Below are 23,228 nucleotides of genomic sequence, written 5' to 3' on the forward strand. Positions count from 1 at the left end.
ATAATGATGAGAGCAAACGCATATAGTCCTCATTGTATGCCAGGTGCCCTTCTAAATAATTTACATACACTCCCTCATTTAGTTCTCCTAACAACCTTATGTAGTGGGTACTAGTATTCCTGCTTTACATATGAGAAAAAGGAGGCACAGAGAGGTTAAGTGACTTGCCTCAGGTCACACAGCTAAATAGTGAACCTAAGTAAGATTCAGTCTCAGGAATCCATGCTCTGACATATATTATAACACCTCTGGGTTTTTAGGCTCTGCCAAGATATGTGTCTAGTTTCAGGTTTAGAAAAATATGTCTCTGGTATCCTTCCAACTGTAGACATATCACATACATCTTAGACCCCCTCAGTTGGGGTCTAAGGTTATTGCATATTAATAAAGGAACTGTATTTGTAAAGGAACTGGCCTATAGGAAGGGGGAAGGGAAGAGCTGCAAGGTGCAGAGTGAGCAACAGAACATCTGGGGATTAGCAAAGTTAAGACCAGAAGCAGGAAAAGTGGAATGACAAAGTCCCTGGTAAGAGGCTTCAGGGTGTGGGAACCAGGGAGAAAAAGCACAGCCTTGTGGGAGAACCCTGTGGGAGAGCCCTGCTGAGAGCTGACCCCAAGGACCAAATTGCCTTCAGGCACCAGAAAAAAACAAAACAAAACAAAACAAAAAACAGGCAGAAAGGGATTTATTGGGATTTAAAGTCCCTCTGTATCTGAGAGCCTGATCCAAGGAACCAGAAGAGGGCTGGATCTTGGCTGGAATGGGCCCAATTCTGCAGAGAAACAATACGACCTGCAATCCACCTACCTGTGTCTAGTTTGCACCACCCTTAAATGTTGGCAAAGATGTGGAGAAACAGGAACTCTGCGCTGCTGGTGGGAGGGTTCGTGCAATCCCCGAGCCTATCCTGCTGCTTAACCCGTTCGTTTGGGCTTTTCAGTTCTGTTCTCTTTTTCACTCTAGAAAATTGTTTTCATTTCCAGAAAAAAAATATACTTTGTCTTGCTTTTATTTTTTTCTTGTTAGTTATTTCTTCTTTTATGTCTTTTTTAAAAACATAGTATTTTCTGATAACTTTGACCTGTCTATGTAGACCTAATCTTGTTGCTTGTTTTATCTGTTGATTCCCGTTCATGACAGAAATCTTGGGGGCACTGAGGACGCACTCTGGCACACAGAGGCTGACTTCACCCCATTTGGCAAAAAACCAGATTTTCTGATTCCAACACCAGGTTTCTGTAAATACTTTCCCAATACAACTTAGTCCTGTCACCACAGAATAGTGTTTGGAAGATATGGAGGCAGGGATGTGCCGGGCTTGAGCAGAGCTGGTGGTGCTTGGACCTCAGGCTTAAAGGCCAGCCTTGGGATCGAGAGGGGACAGGCTGAGCAGGCCTCAGGGGTCAGACTCCAAGAGTTGTATGAGGAGGTGTCAAAACCTCATGAAATGTGCAAGCCATCAAAGCAGAGTCTGCTGTGGGGACAGGCCGATCCCAGAAGCAGGTAGACAAGGACTCAAAAGTTACTGACAAGGAGAAAGAAGTAGACAAAATCAAATTGAAAATCAGAAGCAGAGCCAGGGTCCACAGCGTCAGGATGATGGTGAGATTAACCTGGGCATGGCACACCTGACTCTGACTTAGAACTTGGCCAAAATCATTGCTCCTTCCCTTCCTTCCTCCCTTCCTCCCTCCCTAATGCTTCCTCCCTCCTTCCCTCCCTCCCTCCCTTCATTCCTCTCTCTTTCTTTCTCTCCCTTCATCACTTCCACCTTCTCTTTCTCTCTTTCTCCCTTTCCCTCTCTTCTTCTTTCTCTTTCTTTCTCTTCCTTCTTTCCCCCTTCCCTTCCCTTCCCTTCCCTTCCCTTCCCTTCCCTTTCCTTTCCTTTCCTTTCCTTTCCTTTCCTTTCCTTTCCTTTCCTTTCCTTTCCTTCTTTCCTTTCTTTCCCTTCCCTTCCCTTCCCTTCCCTTCCCTTCCTTCCTTCCTTCCTTCCTTCCTTCCTTCCTTCCTTCCCCTTCCTTCTTTTCTTTCTTTCTTTCTTTCTTTCTTTCTTTCTTTCTTTCTTTCTTTCTTTCTTTCTCTCTTCCTTCCCCCCCCCCCATGGCCTGGTGTTTTAGCTTTAACTCTTAATTCAAGAGATGGACAGGAACACCCTGAAAACATTACATAGCCTCTTATGTCCTTATGGGCCCAAACCTTTGTTCTAGGAAGTCCCCATAGGTCAATTTGTCTCTGAATTTAAATTTCCTGTATCACCTTTTTCTTTTCTTCTTTAAAAAAAAATTTTTTTTTCGGGGACATGGGGATTTCTTTGCTTTTTTTAGGTTTCTTTATACATGTATGAAGTTGCCTCTTATATTTCATTCAGTATGTCTAGGTGTTGCATGTTGGGAGAATTTTTCAGGTTACCAACTATATCAGATTACTGGAAAAGAAAATTTTTCTGTACAATCAGTCTGGAAAACAATTTGGAAATATTTAGCCAGCTGAATATTTTCATGCCCTACGACCCCTAGGTATATGCTTCAGATCAAAAACAAATGTGCAGCAAAGAGTCATGGGCCAAGAATGTCGATTGTAGTATTGTTTGTAAAGACGGAGAAAATAGAAACAACTTAAATGTGCATGTACAGAAGAAGAGTACGTGAAACTTAATAGAGTCGCAAAATGAGATATCATACAAGAGGTAAAATTAACGAACTAGTCCAAGGGTATGAAGACGACTCAATCTCAAATGTAGTGTTGGCCGAAGCAGCCAATTGAAAATTACTATGCACAGAATGATTATATTTATTTAAAGTTTAAAGTTTTTAAAAACACTCCAAATTATGCTTATATTGCTTATATTGCTTAGGGATATAGGCATATTTGAAAAGTTGGGACTGATGTTAACTTTAGGAGAGCAGGAGGGAGGCAGGGGAATGAGATCAGACAAAGAGGGCTTCACTGCATCTCTGCTGCGTTTCTTTCAGGAAAAAACATGATGGTCCTGGAGACAGCAAATGAAGACTCACGGACCAATCACAGTGAGTGTCCTGTTTTTTTCTGACCCATGAGCTAGGAATGGTTTTTATATACTTAAATGGTTAAATGAAAACTTATTTAAACGGTTAAATTAAAACTGCATTTTGCCTTTTGGACCACAAGATCTAAAATATTTACTCTCTGCTCTTTAAGAAAAAGTTTGCCAACCCACCCTCTGGTCAATATGGAAAAGTGTAAGAAAATTACTGGTGGGTAGTCGGTTATCTGTCATGTTGTCTTCTAAAAAAAATGTAAAAAAGTATAACCTCAATACAATTATTATTTTAAAAATTAATATCATCATATATCCAATCAATGTCTAATTTGCTCTGATAAATTATCTTGTAAAGGTTTTTTAATAGTTGTTCTGTTCAAATTAGTATCTAAACAATATCAATACTTTTTTAAAAAAAGATAGGTATATACTCATAATGAAAAATGACTAGAGCACCTCTGAGTTCTTCTCAAGCTTTCCTCTATCTTTCCTTTCCATAATTCCCAATCTCTTTGAAAGACAGTCAGCATGCCTTCATCTCAACGCACTGCAACCTGGCTACTGTGTCAAGCACAGCACTCAAGCTGCTCTCTCTGGATCACAAGTGCCTTCCAACAGCTACACCGAAGGCATGCATTTCTGTCCTTCTTACACGTTTTCCTCTGTATCCCTTAGCATAATTAATCAATTATAGAAATGCTCCTCTTCCTTGGGTCTTATGATGCCATTTTCTCCTTGATCTCCTATGACATTGGTTGCTCCCTTCCAGTTTGGGGTTAGGAGTCTTTCTCTTCCACTTGCTCATTCCATAGTAATGTCTACCTTTTATTTCTTATTCCCTACATCTCTCCTGGGTCATGGCATCCATGTTCCTGGCTTTCATCTCACTCCTCGTCTGATGATTCCCAAAAAACCACCTCCCACCAGGCCTAGCTGCCCAGCTCTAGACCTGCCTTCTTGCCCTTGGTTCTCCTTGGGCACGCCACAGGGGCCTTAAGCTCAGCATGTCCAGAGCAGAACTCCTCAGCTCCCTGCTAGTTTAGGCCCTTGTGAGCTCTCACCTCATCTACTTTATTGACTTCTTAACCTATCTCCTTGCCTTTAGTCTCATCTCCAACTCATTTCACGTAACATCCAGAGAATAGCTCTATGACAGAAGTAATCATTTCCTCCTGCACTTACCCCTTCGGTGGGATTTCATTTCCTTTGGGATAGCTTCCAAACCCCTTGACACCATTTCAAGGTCCCTTATGAGTTGCCCTGAGTTCCTTTCCTGCTCAACCCTGACACTCCTTACCACTTGCCTGAAGGTACAACTGCTTGAATGTGCCAAACTCTGAGCCTTCCTGTGTGCTTCAACTGTAGTGCCTTTCCCTGACCTCTTTGCTTGATGAACTCCTGAGATTCATTTTAAGGAACTCCTCCTCTGTGAAGATTTCCTGAATCTTCTACCCCCAGATGAATGAAGGCCTTCCTCCCCCATGTCCTCATGGGACTCCATACACCAACAATCATACACAATTGCTTTTATTCAACTGTATTGTAGTTATTGATTTATGTACCATTGTCCCTACTTACCTGTGTTTCCCTGGGAGGCATAGACTTGGTCTCGTTCACCTTTATATCCCAGACCCTAGAACAGCATCCAGTACGTAATAGACACACGACTGACTGAGGAATGACATGAAATTTATCCAAGATTTACATATATTCATGACAAAATCATAACCACTTAAATAATAAAATGAAACTGCGGTAATACCTGGATAAATAGGATTTTTTAGTTAACCATGTTTTATTTTATTCCAAAATGTTAACTCTCCCAAATCTTTTTATGTATAAATAGTTTACTTCTGTCTTCTCACACCAAAACAGGCAACAGTTACTGCTTCCCCTCCCGTAGGGAATATCACGTAGCCACATCTACCAGTAGAGCTGAGAAAGTATTGTTGTTTTTTTTAAAAAGATTTTTATTTATTTATTTGTCAGAGAGAGAGAGATAGCAAGAGAGAGCACGAGCAGTGGGAAGAGGGAGAAGCAGGCTCCCAACTGAGCAGGGAGCCCGATGTGGGGCTTGATCCCAGGACCCTGGGATCATGACCTTACCCGAAGGCAGACGCTCAACCGACTGAGCCACCCAGGCGCCCCCTGAGAAAGTATTCTTATCTGTCTTCCTCTCAAACTAGGGATGGAGTTCAGACCCAGAAAATATGCATTGAGTAGCATGACAATTTGCTGAAAGGCCTGGTAGTCACAAACATTTTGGGGAGTCTTTTGAAAGGAATACAAAAGGAATACAAATTCCGTAGATGATAAATTTCAAGCCAATAAGAGCTGATTTGAAAACTCGAAAAAGAAATAAAATGTCTGTAACATAAAATGAATAGAAAAATCTGCGTGGACGTGGCTGGGGAAACGACAGCACGGAAGCCTTTCCTGATTGATTAAAGAAGGTTGTTTGAAAGGAAAGTTATCTACCAGAGCAGGGGCCAGTTGGTGGTGGTGTTTTGGTTTCTTTTCCTTGAAACAAAGCCACCAAATCTAGTTTGTTTTTGAAATTTCATTTTTTCTTCTGTCTTTGTTATATATGAATTTATTATTTCCTGCTTCCTGGCCCCATTGTAGTTGTCAGAAACAGGAGCCCAGTGGTTACTAGGGTTTGCTGACATGTGCTTTTTTCTTCCATTGGCAATATTAATTTAAAAATTCATGTATTCTTTTTAAAACATAATGCTTGTTTTTTATGGTTAAGATTACTAGATTTAGCAAATAAACATATAGGACACCCAGTTAAATGTAAATTTCAAATAAATACTTTTATTTTTTTTTAGTATAAGTACATCTCATGCGATTCAGTGTAAGTATAGGCCACACAAATATTGCATGGGACACATTTATACCAAAAAATTATTTGTTGTTTTATCTGTTACTCAAATTTAACTGGGCATTCTGTATTTTAATAACTCTAAGACTATGATTATCTTTTGTGAAGCAAAGACCATCCTTATCTTGGTGCATCACTAAGACCACAAGCATATTGGCTGCATAGCCAGTTAACAAATATTAGAAGAAAATTTAGGCTGAGTCCTAGATCAATCATTCAAATAGCAAGTAGAGGAACTGGGCTGGAAAAAAACAAAACAAAACAAGCAAAACAGAACAAAATATATCCCGGAGATTGCATAGGCTAAAACCAGGAATCCAAGAATGGATCAACTTTAGAGTATCTACTAATGTAATTCATCCCATTAAAAACTGGAAGAGGAGGGGCGCCTGGGTGGCACAGCGGTTAAGCGTCTGCCTTCGGCTCAGGGCGTGATCCCGGCATTATGGGATCGAGCCCCCACATCAGGCTCCTCCGCTATGAGCCTGCTTCTTCCTCTCCCACTCCCCCGGCTTGTGTTCCCTCTCTCGCTGGCTGTCTCTATCTCTGTCGAATAAATAAATAAAATCTTTAAAAAAAAAAACTAGAAGAGGAAAAAATGCAGGATCATAATAATGGATGCAGAAGAGAGGTTGGCAAGAGAGCGGGACTGGCCAGCGTCAGTAGCTGAAGCAGCAATGCTCGATTCTCAGTGCTCGAGCCCTGTTAGGTTGCCCGGGATGGGGCAGGACTGAGTCTCTCTCAAGGTAAAATAGGATCAGAAGCAAGAGGGCTTAGAGACCTGGTAAGGGACTTTGCTGAGCCCAGAAAGTCCAACCCACCATCTGCTCCGCTCAGACACCACGTCAGAGACCTCAGGAGATTGCCTCCTTCCTCAGCCTCCCAAACTCTTGCTCTCTGCTCCTCCCTAGGCGGGCGATGGGCACTTCTGATTACACCCCATCCCCCTTTCTCCTGCAGCTTGTGGTGAAGGTACCTTAGCCCCTGAGATGCCAGCCCACATCTCTTTGCTCTGCTCTCCTGCCCTCTCGTTTACCACAAACATACACCCACCACTTCGTTTTTTGGCTTGTCCCTGTCTTTCAGTTCCTTTCTCTGGCAACTCTGAGCCTGTGCTGATCTGAGCAAGGATTGCCACGCCTGGGCTGAGGGCCTCCATGCCCCGCACAAGGGCCCACCTTGTCTCCCTTCCCTACTCAGAGGGGGGCTGATAGCAGGCTAGGGAGAAGACAAGGGCATGGCCAAGAACATTTGTTTCCAACTTACTCTCTAGAATTGTATTCTTGAAACTGGCTATTCAAAAGAGAGAGAGAAATATAATAAAAATAGAAAAATATTCAGATTAGTAGTGGCAATAACTATCATTTTAATAAAGTCCTTTTTTCCCCATTATAAAGCATTTGTGCATCTATTATCCCACTGATGATAGAGTTTTAAATGTGAAAAGTGTATGTGTATTCTGTCCCATAAAAATACATTCATTCCTCTAAACTGCCAGGTACCACAGGCCAGGATAGGTCTCCAGTGTGCAAAAAAGGTAGTCAGATGGTCAAATGCAGCTTCCCCAGGTGAGTAACTTCAAACCAAGACAGCCTTAGGGTCTGGGCAAGTCTGATTAAATATGAGTAAGCTTTCTCTTAAAAAGACATCAAAATAACCAGTTTAAAACAGAAAAGACATGAGAGCATGTGGGCCCCCTTCGTGGGGCATGTTTCCATCTGATAGTAAATTGTAGTTGCAGGTGTGTTTCTCAAGGCAATGCGGTAAAAATATAACCAAGCTTCACAAGTAAGTTCCCAGAGCAGACTACCGCAGGAAAGCATTTTACCAGATGACCCTCCCCAAAATAAGCAAAAGAAACATTTGTCAGCCTTCTTTCAACATAAGGCATCGTCCCCTCTAGTCATGCGATGGCTGGAGAGAAAGGGTATGCAAAACCCAGGCATTGCTTTCCCTGGGCAGCCCTGTGATGGTTAGAACCTACCCATACCCCTCAGGGCTTTGGCCTCACATCTGTTCAACCATACTTACTCTGACCACATCTTCTTCGGGTAAATATGTCAGGAAAAATATGTTAAGTGAATATATCAGTTAACCAAAATTGTTAAATACATTGTACAACAGAGCTTACAACGAAACAACAATCCCTCCGATTCCCTAGTCCTGTCCCCGGAGATTTAGGTCACCTGTGGGAAACCATATAGAACACCGGATTCCCCCCACCCCACCAAACGAAAACGAGAAACATGAAATTTCATCACTCAGGATTCTTCACTTGGCATTAAACAGTTCCTCTCATTTTCCAGTGTTTTCTTTAAAATTCAGATAACCTTTTGAGGAAACCACCTGAGATCTTTGTGACTATGAATGCACTGTGTGTATTCTTGGAAAAGGGTGGGCAGAGGGAGGAGGACAGGATATTCCTGGTAAAAAGGTGAGAGACGTCCTAACCTTGTCTCTCCGACAAACCTGGCTGCTTTACTTTTCCTGAGCGACTAGTACCCAACGGCTACTGTGCAGCAGACAGGGTCGCGGGTGCTAGGGAGAGACATGGCGCCCAACCGCAGAGGCCTTGGGCAATAGACAAGGGCCTGAATGAAGTACTCTCAGATAATAAACAATAAGTTAGCACTGTTTTGAAAGCAAGCAAACCCGAGCAAGGGCAGAACACTTCAGAAGCCATGCAAGATGGTGTCCTGGTGGCCCCACAGCAAGGGACCGTTGTCCATCCAGTCCATCCACTCAGTGTTGGCCTCTTCCTGCCTCAAACACAGTCACCCTCCCACAGACAGACCGGGGCCTGACGAGTCTGCTAAGTCATTTGTTCCCATTCTTCCCTGGTCCCGCACAGCCGGATTCCACAGAGGCTGAGGCACTGATTTGTAAAAAGATACCAGAACCCGAGAGAGAGGCCATACACCTATTCATTTTGCTTTCAGAGGCTTCTTTCTGTGTAGGGCTCTCCAATCGTCTTTAAAGCTGGGAAGGACTATCTTCACGACTAACAACAAATTAAAATAACGTCAATTGAATTTCAAGTTAACTCAGTAACTCCCAACCCAGCGTACTTCCTTCCTGCCTACGTACGGAGCAGTCACTGGGGGAGGTTTGAGAACCTATCGTTCCCCACGGGCGGCAGATCCCCTCCCATAACGGATCTGGGTGGGGCTTGAAACCCACCAGGCGATGTTGGTGCATCGTGAAGTGTTGAGAACAACTAAATGCACAACTAAATGAGGTTGTTTGGGCAACTTAAACCAACGGCTGTCAAAGGATGGCCTCCAGACCAGGAGCAGCCCTGTTTTGTTAGAAATGAAAATGCTTGGGGCGCCTGGCTGGCTCGGTCAGAAGAGCGTGATTCTTGAGTTTTGGGTTATGGGTTCGAAGCCCACGTTGGGTGGGGAGGTTACTTAAAATTTAAATCTTAAAATAAAAAAACCCTTAAAATTCTTGGCCTCATCCCAGACCCCCTAAAGCAGAGACTCTGGGAGCAGGGGCCAGCCCTCTGTGTCTGAGAAGCCCTCCAGGTGATTCTGGTGCTAAAGTTTGAGGACCACTGGTATAAACCTCCAAGGCGATCTGTCGGCAGCGACCATTCCTGGAGATGAGGCTTTTACACTCCAGCACATTCTCTCCTGTTCAGCCTTACTCGGGAAGACACAGGGGTCACAGTGCTTTCTCAGTCTAGCCTGGCCAGAGTCTGTCAGGAGCTCCAGGCATCAGTGGGGATTCTTAAGCTACCGCATTCTGGTGATTGAGTTGGCAGCCGCTAGACAAGCCTTTGGCATCCAACTCCCTGACCTCTGATTTTTCTCGTTTGCCAAGCAGGAGCACAGAGAACAGGAGGGGAGGGGTGCTGGGGTGGCCCAGGGGGAGACCAGAAATGGGTAGGGTCGGGGGCAGTGGTTCTCAACCTTGGAGTCCCCTGGAGAACTGTAAAGAATACTGAGGCCCACGTTCACCGCAGAGATTGTGAGGTAAAGGTTTGGGCATCGGGAGTGTTAGAGGTCCCCAGGTAATTCGTTCGTGCAGCCAAGGCTGAGAACCGCTGGAAAGCGTTTGTTTCAGTTTTGTCTCATCCTTCTAACACTGACTGGCTCTTTGCTGTGTGCAGACGTACAGGGGGATGAGAAGTAGGCGGACTTCTTGAGTTTGGTGTCTGGAATATCTTGACATTCATATCCTCCAGTTACTCCTCAGAGCAGCGCTGAGGTCGAATGCCTGACACCTGACTTGTGTTTTCTTTCATTTCATTGTCTGAATTATAAAATTCTTAAAAATCATAAAATAAAATGAAATATAGGCGCCTGGGTGGCTCAGTCGGTTAAGCGTCCAGCTGCAGCTCAGGTCATGATCCCAGGGTCCTGGGATCGAGCCCTGCATCAGGCTCCCTGCTCAGTGGGGAGCCTGCTTCTCCCTCTCCCTCTGCCCTTATTTATGTTCTCTCTTCCTCTCTCTTTCTTTCTCTTGCAAACATAAATAAATAAAATCTTAAAAAATAATAAAATGAAGTAAAATAGTTGACACAATTTGTGCAGGGAGTCTACATAACAAATGAAAGAATGGGTGCTCTGATTGAGGCCCAACATACTCGAGATCCTGAGTTTACGCCATTCTCTCAGCCTTGTTCTATTTTGCATTATAACGGCAGCGTGGCATTCTTGCAGTTGGTGCGTAATACGTGGGGTTTTTTTTTCACTTAAAAAAATAGAGCTTGGTTGCATATTTGTTCCACTTTCAAAAAAGGAGAAGTTAACTAGTTTGCTTCATGGGAAGCAGAGTCATTTCCACTTCGTGACGGTGTTTGGAGCAGTGATGGGGGTGGGACAGTGGTGGGAGTGTGACGTGCCCGCTCTGAGGCTGGGGCTGCCAGGCTCACCCCCAGCATCCCCCCCCCGCCCCCGTTTCCTACGAGGATTTCCCCCAGGGTCCTTGCCAGATGTGTGGAATATGCGTCCCAGCTGTGTTTGCGTGGATATTGTCAATGATCCTTTGTAAGGGCCGCTACAACCGTGCAGTTGAAGAGCTGGTAATTTTAGGACTTGAGGATTAAACGCCAAGTGAAGTACTTTCCTAATTCCCGTGACCACGCCCATGAAATGGGGCAGGATCTGAGCAGAGGGAGACCGGTGGTGAAGGGGGGGGAGGTTTGCGATCCTGCCGGGATTCCGCAGGCAGGTCACTTGGCAGGCCCAGGGCCCCACTGGGCCGCCCTCATGTAGCCTGTCTGCTTGTCACGTACTGTCCTTGCTCTTTCTCTCTTTCTTCTTCTCTTCTATGCTTTTGCTGGCTGATGCCTCTCCCTTTTCACTCTCAGGCTTGATCCTCTCGATTTCTGCAGCTTTTTCAGTTTTAGCCCTTCTACCCTGAAATACGTCCAGATTTAGGTAAGACACAACAACAACAAAAAATAAAGACATTACAGCAGGCAGATTAGTCCCCTGCGGAGCAGCAGAGAAACGGGTGAGTCTAGAGATGGGGGAGGGAGAATGGATAGGGCACAAAGGAAGCAGCACATCTACCAGCACCGGGCACGAGTGTGGCGCTGTCTGGGTTAGCCGGCCTTTGCACCCTTGTGATTCCCTTTGCCCTTCATACAAGCGCTACGGCACGGGCAGGACAGGGGCCTCCTTTCCTGGCCTTTAAGAAAGAGAGGGTTGAAGCCGCAAGGGGCTTTCACAGGCCCTGTCGGTCTGCATCCACATCCTGCCCTCCGTGATGCCACGGAGATGTCCACAAAGTCCACGCACCACCCAAGACACGGCCCTGCACGTTCGGTTCCACATGCAAGCTCCAGACTCACTTCCTGAAAGAGAGTTCTGGGTTCTGCCCCTTAGGTTGTAAAGTGTCACTTTTATTTATTTTTTGTTTGTTTTCGTTTTTTAAAGATTTATTTATTAATTGACGTATTTATTTATTTGAGAGAGACAGACAGTGAGCTGCAGAGAACGCATGAGCTGGGGGAGGGGCAGAGGGAGAAGCAGACTCCCCGCTGAGCAGGGAGCATGAGGCAGGACTGGATGGCAGGACCCTGAGATCAGGACGGCAGCCGAGGGCAGATGCCTAACCGAGCGAGCCACCCAGGCCCCCCTAAAGTGTTGCTCTTGCCCCAGAAGCATAGGATGGTTCCTACAGGAAATCACCCTTGACTGCTACTTCTTTTGCAAGTGTGCCTTAGAAAAGGCTGGGGTCCGAAGGCATGTCTGTGCATGGATTTAGGGGGCCCCATGTCCATTGGGTTAAGAGTTGCTGTTACCTCACAGGCCATAGGAGGAACCTCCATCATGGTCTGGGGAAATGTCCCCTGAGTTGCCCTCTGGACTCCTCTGGCTGCTCTTGGGACCCCTGGCTCCTCTGCGGTTCCCATCTGCATTTGTCCACCTCTGATTTTCTTCCTAACTCTTACCTCTGTCCCCTGGGTCGCCCATGCTTGGTCACTGATTTGATTCGATGGCCCACCCCGGTTTTCCAGCTCCCCTGTTGATGACATGTAATTCTCCTAGCACAAACTCTCAGGGCCGATCCCCACTATTTGTCAACTTCTGCCCCCCTTCCCATCAAACACCCCCTGCACACCTAGCACTTTCTTGACTTAGTTTCTGCCTGTTCTCATGGTGTGAGGCCTGGGCTGGAGCTATCTTGGAGAAGGTGTGAGGGCAAACCTCTAAGAGTAGTTTGGTGCTGTCTCCTCTCCCCCTGCACCCAGCGCCCTCCCCCCTGCTCTCCCCACACTTGAGACAAAAAACAGACGATACGTGTACAAGTGTCAACTGAAGGATGTGTAGAGGTGTTTCCTGTGGCATCGCTGACAACGCAAGAGAAACAACCTGAATCTCCGTCAGTAGGATTAGGCTATGATACAGCCAAATAATAGGCGAAAAACTACTCTCTGTATATAAGCAGGAAATAATCTTGAAGACCAATTTTTAAGTGAAAAAAGCAAGGGGAAGAACATATATAGATTTTGCTACCTTTTGTGTTTAAAAAAGGAAACAGGAAATGATACTTATATACGCATGGAGTTTCTCTGGAAGGCAACAGAAACAATGGCTACCCCTGGGGAGGGAACAGGAGTAACTGGGGGACGTGGCGTAGTGACATTTCCTTTCTGATCTTGGTACCACGTGTCTGGTACCAATTCAAAAATTCTAATTAAAAACAAGATGAACACCATATGTGTGGAAATGTGGAAGTAGACCGGGCTTTGCGGATCACCCCTTAGTTGTACAGATTAGGACATGAAGCCTCGGGGGTAAATCATTTGTTCAAATTCCCACTACAACAAAGTGACAGAGCTGTGACTAGACCCTTTGCTGTCATTTAGCACTTATGCTCTAGGGAATGCAGCTTCCAAACCCTATGTAGCAGAACTTATAAATGACGGGGTTGTACTCCAGGACAAGACATTCGAGACTCAGTTTCTTCATCTGTAAAATGTGCACAATAAAGTTGTGAAGATGAAACTAGGTAGTGCCCGTTATCCTAGCTAGTTTTTAGCACACTAAGCATCTGATAAATGCCGGTTACTGTTATTTAACATTTTTGACTATGCTGGTGTTGGATGGGGCAGAGAGGGCTGGGAGGAAGGTTATCATAGAAGCATCTGGAGATGAAGGCTTGTAGGGTATAGAAAAATAAAACAGAGAGGTAGAGAGAGACTGACCCCTTGGTTCTTCTTTATTTAGGGAGTCACCAGAGATTCTGAGAGAGTAAATGATGCTTAATGTGGAAAACGTATGTTAGGGTGTATGTGAAAAGGGTGTTGGGAGAAAAATTCCCTCCCCTTTCCCTGCAAATTGTCACTAAAGGCCACCTGTGACCAGTCCCGCCCCTTATGCTAGAAGATAAAGGTACAGCCCAGGACCATCTGGTGTGTTTCTTTCCATTTCTCTTTCATTCCTGATTATCCAAATGCCCTCGTTATTCCTGCTACCTTATCTCCTTTCCTATTTTCTCTTCTTCTGAGGCTATGGGTCAAGCGGTGACTCAAAGCCTTCCTTGGAGGGGTGCCTGGTTGACCGTGCAACTCTTGGTTTTGGCTCAGGTCATGATCTCAGGGTTGTGGGATCGAGCCCTGCAATGGGCTCTGGGCTCAGTGGCATGTCTGCTGGAGATTCTCTCTCTCCCTCTGTCCCTCCTCCTGCCTGTGCTCTCTCTCTCTTATTCTTTCTCTCTCTAAAATAAATAAATTTTAAAAATAAAATAAAACTTAAAAAAAAAAAAAGCCTTCCTTGGAGAGGCGCCAAACACATCCTGCTGGTAAGGGCAGCTTTGCTCACAGCTCATCTGGGCTGAGGAGCTTAGCAGGAACCCCACAAAGCCATGGTTTCTGGGACCCATCTACCTGCCCTTCCCCTTCGTGCCAGGAAGCCACCTCCTTATAGGCAGAGGGGCAAGGACATGGGGTTTCCTCTCTTGTTCACCACTTGATGACTACTAATCATTATGCTCCTGTCTCATCGGAAGGAAAATACGGCGTGAGTTTCAAAGCTCAGGTTCAGCGACTGGCCCTCTTGGGTTCAAATCCTGCTCCATGATTGCTCTGTGGCCGTGGGCAAGTTGTGTAACCTCTTTGGCCCAGTTTCCATCTGGAAAAATGGTAAGGACAAAATGAGCTAATCTGGGTAAAAGGCAGAGCACAGAACTTGGCTTAGTCAATTCTCTATGAAGGTAGAAGTAAGCAAAAGAGATAAAAGGCAAGTCAGGGTATTCGAGGAAGGTCCGTAAGCACTGACCTAAGGAATAGGGTCAGTACCACCAACTGCACCTGCATATGTGCCCCCCACCCCTGCCCCGTAAATGTCTCGTCACCACCGGTTGGATTATCAGTGAAGAATGCTATTTGGTCCTAATAGTTCTGCAAGTGGGGTGACTCTAATGAGATTTATTCTAGTGGACAAACACCTTTTCCTGGTTCAGGGCAATACATGATGTATCGAAGCTTTTAACATATGCTATTATTACTAATTTATTACCTTATTTCAAAGACATAAATATAAGGCAAGGCCACTTAACCAGACAGAGGTCGATAAATAGTATATATTTTTAAAAATCTTGCTTTTGGCATAAACACGTGAGGAACACCAGTTAGCTGGACTCTGCAGTTTGTAATCGGTTCTCATGGCTTTGGGTGCCATTTACCAATGTGATTATCAAGTGGACTCCCTGGTCTTGGAGGAAACGGAAATGTTCGTCTGTGTAACCAAAAAAAAAATTAGACTGTGATCAAACAAATATTTTTATGAATGAAATCAGAGGAGTCCATCGTCATTCACTCACGCAGATGGGTAAGGTGTGGGATGGGCCAGCTCCGGCATTCCGCAGGGTGACCTAACCTCTGGTTACAGCGCGCGGCTTGAAGCAGCTGCTTTTCTGTTCGCTCAGCACCTTGCACTTTAGAAAGAACTTTCCCATATGTCATCTTATTGGAGAAGTTTTCTATGGCTTAAACTCATATGCTCTTTTCCTTGGCGGGCCCCATTTGGACGACAGGCACCGTTATACTGCAGTAGGATGGAGACCCGCGGATTCCCTTACGGTGGTCACTACGTAGCCAAGGCGAGGAGAGGTTTTTCAGATAATCTTCAGGCTCGTAGTCCTTTCCTGCCCTGCGATGAGCCCCAGGATGGTTTTCCAACACAATCTGAAATTCAAACAGAATAAACTTGTTTTTAGCTTCTTAATCGGGAAAGTTCTAAAGATGCTTTTTATTAAATACATTTAAATATTGGTGCGGTTTCCTTAGTCCCTAAGGGAACTTCCTCCTTGAGAATGTTGCCGTACAAATGAAAGACTCAGGGTGTTTTTATTTAGAACCTAGGAAGATTTCTGTCAGGTAATCTCAGAGACACCCAGTTCTCTGCAGAATGTGAGACCTGACACTGAAATCTAATCAGTCACCCTAGTTCCTAAGAATTCTTCCACACGGATAGGTAACCTTTTATTAAAAATTAGGACTGTGCGAGGCACCTGGGTGGCTCAGTTGGTTAAGTGTCGGACTCTTCGACTCTTAGTTTGGGCTCAGGTCATGAACTCAGGGTTGTGGGATTGAGCCCTGTGTTGGGCTCCATGCTCATCGGAGAGTCTGCTTGAGATTCTCTCTCTCCCTCTGTCCCTCCCCCTTGGCTCCTGCCCTCACTCACTTGAGAGCACACACAATCTCTCTCTCTCAAATAAATAAATAAATAAAATCTTTAAAAAAAATTGGGGACAGTGTGGATTCCTTTATACCTAAGTGTCATGAGGAAAGTAGTTAATTTCTAGTAGATATGAATTTAGATTTCTCCAGAATTGTTTTTGAAATAGCAATGATACCCTACAGGAGATGTTCTGGAATATCACCCTTGACACAACAAAGCTTCTCAATGCCTTTTGCATAAGTGTGTCTAACGTACCTGGTCAAGGATAAACTGCCTGCATTTGTGGGAGGTTTCTCTCTGGGCTCTGATTCCATGTTCAATATACTCCCAGCTTGCGCTCCATTTACGGTAAATCAATATTCTGTCACACTGAACTGGAACTCAGGGATCAAGTTTACCACTGAATGCATGTAGGATATATTTAAAAATCATTGAAAACATAACATAGTAGCTTTGTCTCCATGGCAATCTCAATTTTGTGTGTGCCCCTCCAGATTCTTCTGAGGAACCAGAACAGTCAGCAGATATGCCCCTGGAAGACGAACACAGAGATGAAGATGTTAATAGTCCATTTAAATTTGCTGCGGTGACCACAGGAGCATTCATGGCAAATTCAAGTCTTAGCGACATTTACATTGACGAGGAGGATGCAAATCAGTTAGAGTTTATATTAATGGTGTTGATCCCACTGGTTTTATTTGCCCTCCTATTTTTATCAGTGATAATCATTGTAATACGCTATAAAAGAAAAAGGAACAAACAAGGTAAATATTTTGTATGTCCCCATTTCTGGACAATCACTTCATGGGTTAAGGAACAATCAGTAAAACAAAGTATTTTTTGCTTCTTTTACACAGAGCCTTCTAGCCAAGGATCTCAGAGTGTCTTACAGACATGTGAGTACGATCCTAATGCCTGTCCGGAGTGGGGAGTGGGGGAGGACAAAGAAGGGAGAGGTTTTAAAGTTGAGCAAACAGGAGTGCACAAAATAGTAAATGATGAATTCCCCTTATTTTTTCAAAAAAAGAATGGCTTCAGCCTAAATTGAGATTTACAACACACAGCTGTTATCTCTGTACTTAATCCAGATGAGGACCCTGTCTAATGTTGGCCAAGAGGTCCATGCAACATTCCCTAAATTGGAGGAAACACTCAAATGGCGAAGCAGTGGGTCAGATTGGGGTTGGGGATGGAAGGCTGAGACCTTGGGCTCGTCTCCATCAGAAGAGGATTCTTCTGCCGTATATTCTGTATGTTATATATAATATATTCTGTATGTTTCTGTGGAAAATACTTTCTCCTCCATGCCACATCCCAATTTGATTGTGAAAATGCCTGAGTAAAGCATTGTTCTTATTCTCATTAAAGCTACGCTAACTTTTGTATGAAATTCCTAGTTGGCTGAAGATGACCAGCATCGATCTGAAACCAATCTGACAGAGAATTCCCTAGGTCAGAGATACCTCTTGGAGTACTCAGTTCCATATCTAGGAGCAACAAATACTAGGTGTCAGGGTACTTCTAAGTCCAAAGCAGACTTGAGTACTTTTGGCTCGTGCTGGTAAAAATGGCTCTAATTAGATTTTTAAAAGTTGAAGCCTTTTGTTATTCAAAAAATCACTCAAGGGGTGAGACCATCTCGCGTGAGCTACGTATTGATATGTGCATACAAAACGCACTCTATATCCCTCACACTCACTAACAGGGCACCCCTGGCTTTGAGATCATGCCCTTGGCCTGCGGGCCTGGCTCACTGTCCTTACACCCGGAGAGCTTTTGAGCTCTTGACAGGAGCTAGAAACGGTCATTTTCCATTTTGCCAGCAGGTGTGGTAAATGCGAGCTAGGGAAAAGCCCTGGTGTGCATTACCTTTCTTGGCGGGAGCCAATATAATAGATTCCAAGGGGGTCGAAAATACACATGTTTCTCCACTGCTTGAAATTTCAGAGTGACCTAGTAACAGTGGTCACATGGGAGCTCCTCTGTAAGCTAAAGAGAAAAATAAAGCAAACAGAGCTGTCTAGACCCCATTTTCTTAACCTCAAGGACAGTAAGAACTTCCTGCCTAAACCATAGCCCTGCAGCCAGTCTTCAATAATGATGTCATGGGGTTTGGGGGGAGGATGGGGGAGGCCAGTCAAATGTGCATGCTTTTAGGCTCTAAAGACAGAAAGGGATTTTTTCATGGAACTCTGTAGGGAGTAACTCAAAGTTCAAAAGCCATTCCCAATCAAGAACCAGCCTCCTTCTCAGAGGGCTCCTGCGTCCTACCCTGGAGCTGCCCTAGAAGTCTTTGCTGTTCCCGGAGCCTGGCTTACCCGTTCACGATGCTTACACGCCTGGCTGACACTACCCTTCTGTTTAGGGGTTTCTGTCTTGTCTGCTTGGCAAACTGCCACCCTATTCTTCATGCCCAGTTCTAGAAGTTTTTATGAAGCCTTGAGTAATCACTCCCTGGGCAAAATGAATCACCGCCTCTTCTGTGAGACTACTCACTTACTGTGCACAGTATTTACGTTGGCAAAAGTGGATGANCTTTTTTTTTTTTTTTTTTTTTTGGTCTCTCTTACTTGGTTATGTTCTCTTTAAGGTCCAAGAGAACCAAGAACTTATCTATCTTGTTTAATAGTGTGGTGTGGAGGTTAGAGTATGGGCTCTGGAACCGCACTGCCTGGTTGGCTTTTCTCCTAGCTCTATGACTCATCTGATTCGGTTTCCTCATCTGTGAAATGGGCAAATAGGACACCTGGTTTACGGAGTCATGGTGAGAATGAAATGGATTCATCTGTGTGAACCACTTAGGAAAAAAGAGCAGCTGGCTTATTGTGTTAGCTGCTGCTTTTTATTATGACTGTCCCTTTGACCTGACAGGGTGTCTAGCCCAACACATTTATTAGCTGCTCAATAAATGTGGTTGAATGAACGAGCTAATGAAACAGCGTTAGCACTTTTTTAGAAGAACACCTACCTATTCTCAGAGATAAAAACAAATTCGAAACTTCTTCTTAATACAAATGGGCACATTCTTTTTGTTTTAAATATGCCTCGTTTTAAGAGAACACACAAATCTTAAAATTTCAAAACAATTGCTTATCACAAGTTTTGATAGAGCTTTATTTGAATATTTCCTTTAATATAGATAGGCATGGATATCTCTTAACCATGGATATCTCTTCAAACAAACTCAATGCTGAAAAGTTAACCACTACTGTCCGCCAAAGTCCACCCATTCATATTTGACACTATAACGCAAGTCCATAAAAGGAGAGGGGCGCCTGTGTGGCGCAGTCGGTTAAGCGCCGGACTCTTGATTCTTGGCTCAGGTCATGCTCTTAGGGTCATGAGATCGAGCCCCACATCAGGCTCCATGCTCAACAGGGAGTCTGCTTAAGATTCTCTCTCCCTCTCCCTCTGTGCCCACCCCCAGCTCTCTAAAAATTAAATAAATAAATCTTGAAAAAATAAATAAAAGGAGACTGTTCAAATTAACAAAATGTAATTTAAATATTTTTTTTCCAGGAAAAATAAAACTACCATGTTGGGTCAGACCAGCATTTTGCTTGGAAAGCACTCAAAACAATGTTTTGTGGGAGGGCATGTTTGATATCCCCTCAGAAAGTTAGAAATAGACACATCGGTTTCTCCCCCACGTGAATAGAGCCCAGTGTGTTCTTCTCCAGAAGGAAGTCAGCCTGTACATTTGATGACTGGGGAAGACCTGGCCAACACCTTTAGGAAGAACCTTTCTTCCGACTGGCAATCACGTTTTTCCTTTGGGCTTGTCCATTTCAAGTCCAGGAGAAGGGAAGTGCAGGCTGGTAATTCACTTTTCTATTGCCCTTCTTCCTAGACCTCCAGGACTTAAGTTTGCAGCTGTTCTTACTGAACATTTATTAAGGGTCTCGATGCGCTGTGTCTCTCTGAGAGCTGCAAGGAAAGCAGCTGGCAGAAAAGCATTACTTTAAACAGGCTGTGGCAACGCCACCCCTGGCTCGGCTCAGTACATCTCTAGAAAGACTGTCTTGCTCAGGGTTCTTTGTAGAAAAAAAGCTAAGCAAGCCTGTCTCCTGTGGGGCTCTGGCCCCCACCCCCACAGCCCAGCAATCCCACCCCTGAAGGTGAACAGAGGAGAGTGGCTGACGGTGGGGACACGGCAGGGGCGGCGGAGGGGGGGGCTAAGTGGGTGTAACTGGGAACCAGAGGCAGAGGACAAAGTGGGGAGGAGGGTATGAAATGGAAGGACCGTAGGAGGGAAATGGAATCAAGTGCAGGTGGGGGGTTGTGTAAGAGGCACATTTGCCCTCCAGTTGCAAAGGGAGTAGATGGCTATTAATAAAGAGATAGAGGCCAGGTGGAGTGGTGCAGGCAGGGCCTGATTGCTGGGGACATGTAATTGGTCTCCCTCCTGGTTTAATGCTCGGCTGCGGTGAGCTCTCCCAGATGTTTTTCTGTTGCCATGGTGGCTGGGCCAGGGTAACGGTCTCGGAGCAGGGGAGGCGAGGCCACAGAAGGCTTTTGGCTCTGTTTGAATCCCGATTACATGAGTTTCACATGTGCCGTATCTGGAGCACTTCTGTAATGGGTTTTTAAACTTTTCCATCATCTGCGTGTAGGGTTAGCTTTTGCTCGCCACAAAGCCTGCGGGCGCTCAAATTATTAAGATAAATCCTGCCTTCTACGGTGGGGCTGGGGGGCCACTTGCTCGCTGAGAAATTAGTGTGTGTGTGTGGGGGGGGTTGTTACTAAGCAGGAAAAGAGGGGGAGGGAAAGGGGGGAAGTGACAAAACAAGGGGATCTTTATGGGTCACCTGTAGGGGAGGCTCAATTGTGTAGGGACTTTATTTATAGTAAAATCCCTTAAGGAAACAGCAGGTCAATTTGAGATTAAAAATATGTATATAAAAAATATAGGCTGAATATACTCCCCTGCCCCCAGCCCAAGTGTCTGAGGATCAGCCACCTGCAGGGAGCTTCAGATTCCTACCAGGGGCCAGAAAGACATAATCCAGGGCCCTGGAAGGTAGGAGTAATGGCATGAAACTTCCATCTGTGCCGAGCTTTCCTGGATTGGCAATGCCACGAAAGCTTGCCAACCCCCAGGAAATGACAGCGGCGCCTGGCTGCCAGGAGCTCAGTTCCAGGTACCTTCTGGATGTGTTTCCTCGATGGGGACCTGCATTTCTGCAGGCCTGGCGAAAAGAGACCTCTGATTGCCAAGGATCAGGAAAATCTAACATTTGGTAGACCTCTGCAAAGTGGTTTGCTTCTCAATGGTTTTCACATCATAAAAGGTGCAGGGGCCTACACTATCCACTCATGTACATCACTGCCTCGTTTCTCTGGATGCATTGGTTCCCCTGCCAAACAAAACAGAGCTGGAGCTGGGGCATTGGGCTCTGATCCTTGCCACATGTTCATCTGGAGTCCGATGGGCATTTGACAAACTGTTACCTGGTTCTCACCTCAACCACAGCAACACAAAACAGGTTTGCTCAGAGCTTCGTTTTTATATTATGAAGTCCAAAACATTGGGCATGAATTTAATCCACGTTGGACCATCCAGATTAAGACCCACTCATTTATTCAATACATATTTACTGGGTGTTTGCAGGTACTGTGCTAGCCGGATGGGAGGTGACGGGACATCAGGGCGAACAAGACAGGCATGAGCTCTGTCCTTTTGGAATTATGTTTTAGTGGGAGAGACAGACAAAATTAAGCAGATGGATTGATCAGTGACAAATTGTGGGAAATGCTGTAAAGGAGCAAGAAAGGCGCTGGGCTGGGGAACGACCGGAAAGGTGGGCCCTACTGCAGGTGTAAGTGCTCCTTGAGGAAAGAGTATAAACGGAGACCAGAAGGGTGTGAGAAGTCCAGCCAAGCAAGCAGCAGGGGGGAGAGCAGAGTTCCAAGCAGAAGCTTGATGGAGTACACCACAGCCTGCTCGGGGACAAGGCGACAGTCACAGTGTTGGGCTCCATGGGTCACAAGGAAATGCAACAGTGGTGTTTTGAACCGGGACATTTTGGGGTACAGGGCCAAGGAACCATCCCTCTTGTCTGACTTTCCCTCGCTTTCCCTCACCACTGTTTATCCCTTGCTTTCCCTCATCACTGTTTTCTTCTTCATATGAATTAAAAAAATAAAAAGGGTTAAACTTCTGATTTGAGGTAAACACTCCCAGAGGACCATCGTATCTTTAAAAAAAACAGATTTCCTGTGGATGAGGACCTCATTTCAATATGGCGCATGTTTGACTCAGGTTAATTATTGTTCCCTTAAAAATGCGATTTGAAGCCATCTCTTGTCTTTGTAAAGGAGATTTCAACTGCTGTTGACATAAAAAGTTGTTATGGACCATGAAAGCTAAGATGACCTTTATATTTTTTCTCTTCAGGTGAACTGGGAAGTGAAAACATCAAAGTGTAAGTCCCCACTGCCTCTGACCCAGCTCAGTGAGGACAAGGATATCAGGGAGAAGAGCAGATTAGACAGCCATCTGCCTTTTTAAGAGTTTTTGTTCTGACATCCTTGAGGGACCCGTGAGGAGCCGCTTGCTTTCTGGGCCCCAGGAGAGGGCCCTCAGCAGCCTGGGGGGGGGGAGGGCAATACACTCTAGTCCCCCAACCTCAATTCAGTGGTAGATCTGGGTGAAGAACAGGGTCCTCTACAGAAAAATAATCTTTTTTGACTGCTTCCAGGTCTGAATGCATCGTAGTTCAGTTTTCTGACCCTGGGTGTATTTCAAGGACATCGGCTCGTTTAATCTGGTTAAACATTTTATCACCAGGGGAGAGATGTTCCCTGTATTAAAGGAGGAGAGCCCTGGTAGAAGCCTGAAGTACATTCGGCAGAACCAAGGTGGGGTGGGAGGAAGAAGAGGAATGGGGCGGGGAGAGGAAGGAAGGATGGAACAGGGAGTGAGGGAAGAGAGTGTGAGACAGAGAGAGGGAGGGAGGGGGAGAGAGGGAAAGGGACAGAGAGATCCAGGGAGCAAGGAGAAGGAGGGGAGAGATAAAGAGAGAGGGAGAGGGAGGGAAGGAAGGGGGAGAAATAGGGAGAAGAGGAGAGGAAGAGTGAGAGAGAGAGAGCAAGATTCCACCAGAAGGCTGTTCTGGGGCCATGTCACCCCCTCCTGCTTCCCCCCCCCTCGCGGTAACCTTGCTTCTTTAGACACTTTGCTCA

At 45.2% G+C, this 23,228-nt stretch overlaps 1 protein-coding gene across 2 annotated transcripts in view; it reads left to right on the top strand.

The window, feature by feature from the left end:
* Positions 1–2,885: 2,885 nt before the first annotated feature.
* Positions 2,886–23,228, top strand: part of TMEM154 (transmembrane protein 154) — a 36,905-nt gene continuing 16,562 nt past the window's right edge. The window contains exons 1-4 of one of the 2 annotated variants that reach the window (XM_034661522.1): positions 2,886–3,027; positions 16,538–16,807; positions 16,901–16,939; positions 22,441–22,468. In XM_034661522.1, coding sequence (XP_034517413.1) covers positions 2,982–3,027; positions 16,538–16,807; positions 16,901–16,939; positions 22,441–22,468 — 383 coding nt within the window. In that variant the 5' untranslated portion in view covers positions 2,886–2,981. Of the gene's footprint in view, positions 3,028–14,370; positions 14,504–16,537; positions 16,808–16,900; positions 16,940–22,440; positions 22,469–23,228 lie in introns of those variants that run through there. The other variant, XM_034661523.1, reaches the window with a different exon arrangement.

The sequence above is a fragment of the Ailuropoda melanoleuca genome, chromosome 5 (genome assembly GCF_002007445.2).
Source record: "Ailuropoda melanoleuca isolate Jingjing chromosome 5, ASM200744v2, whole genome shotgun sequence".
Lineage (NCBI taxonomy): Eukaryota > Metazoa > Chordata > Mammalia > Carnivora > Ursidae > Ailuropoda > Ailuropoda melanoleuca.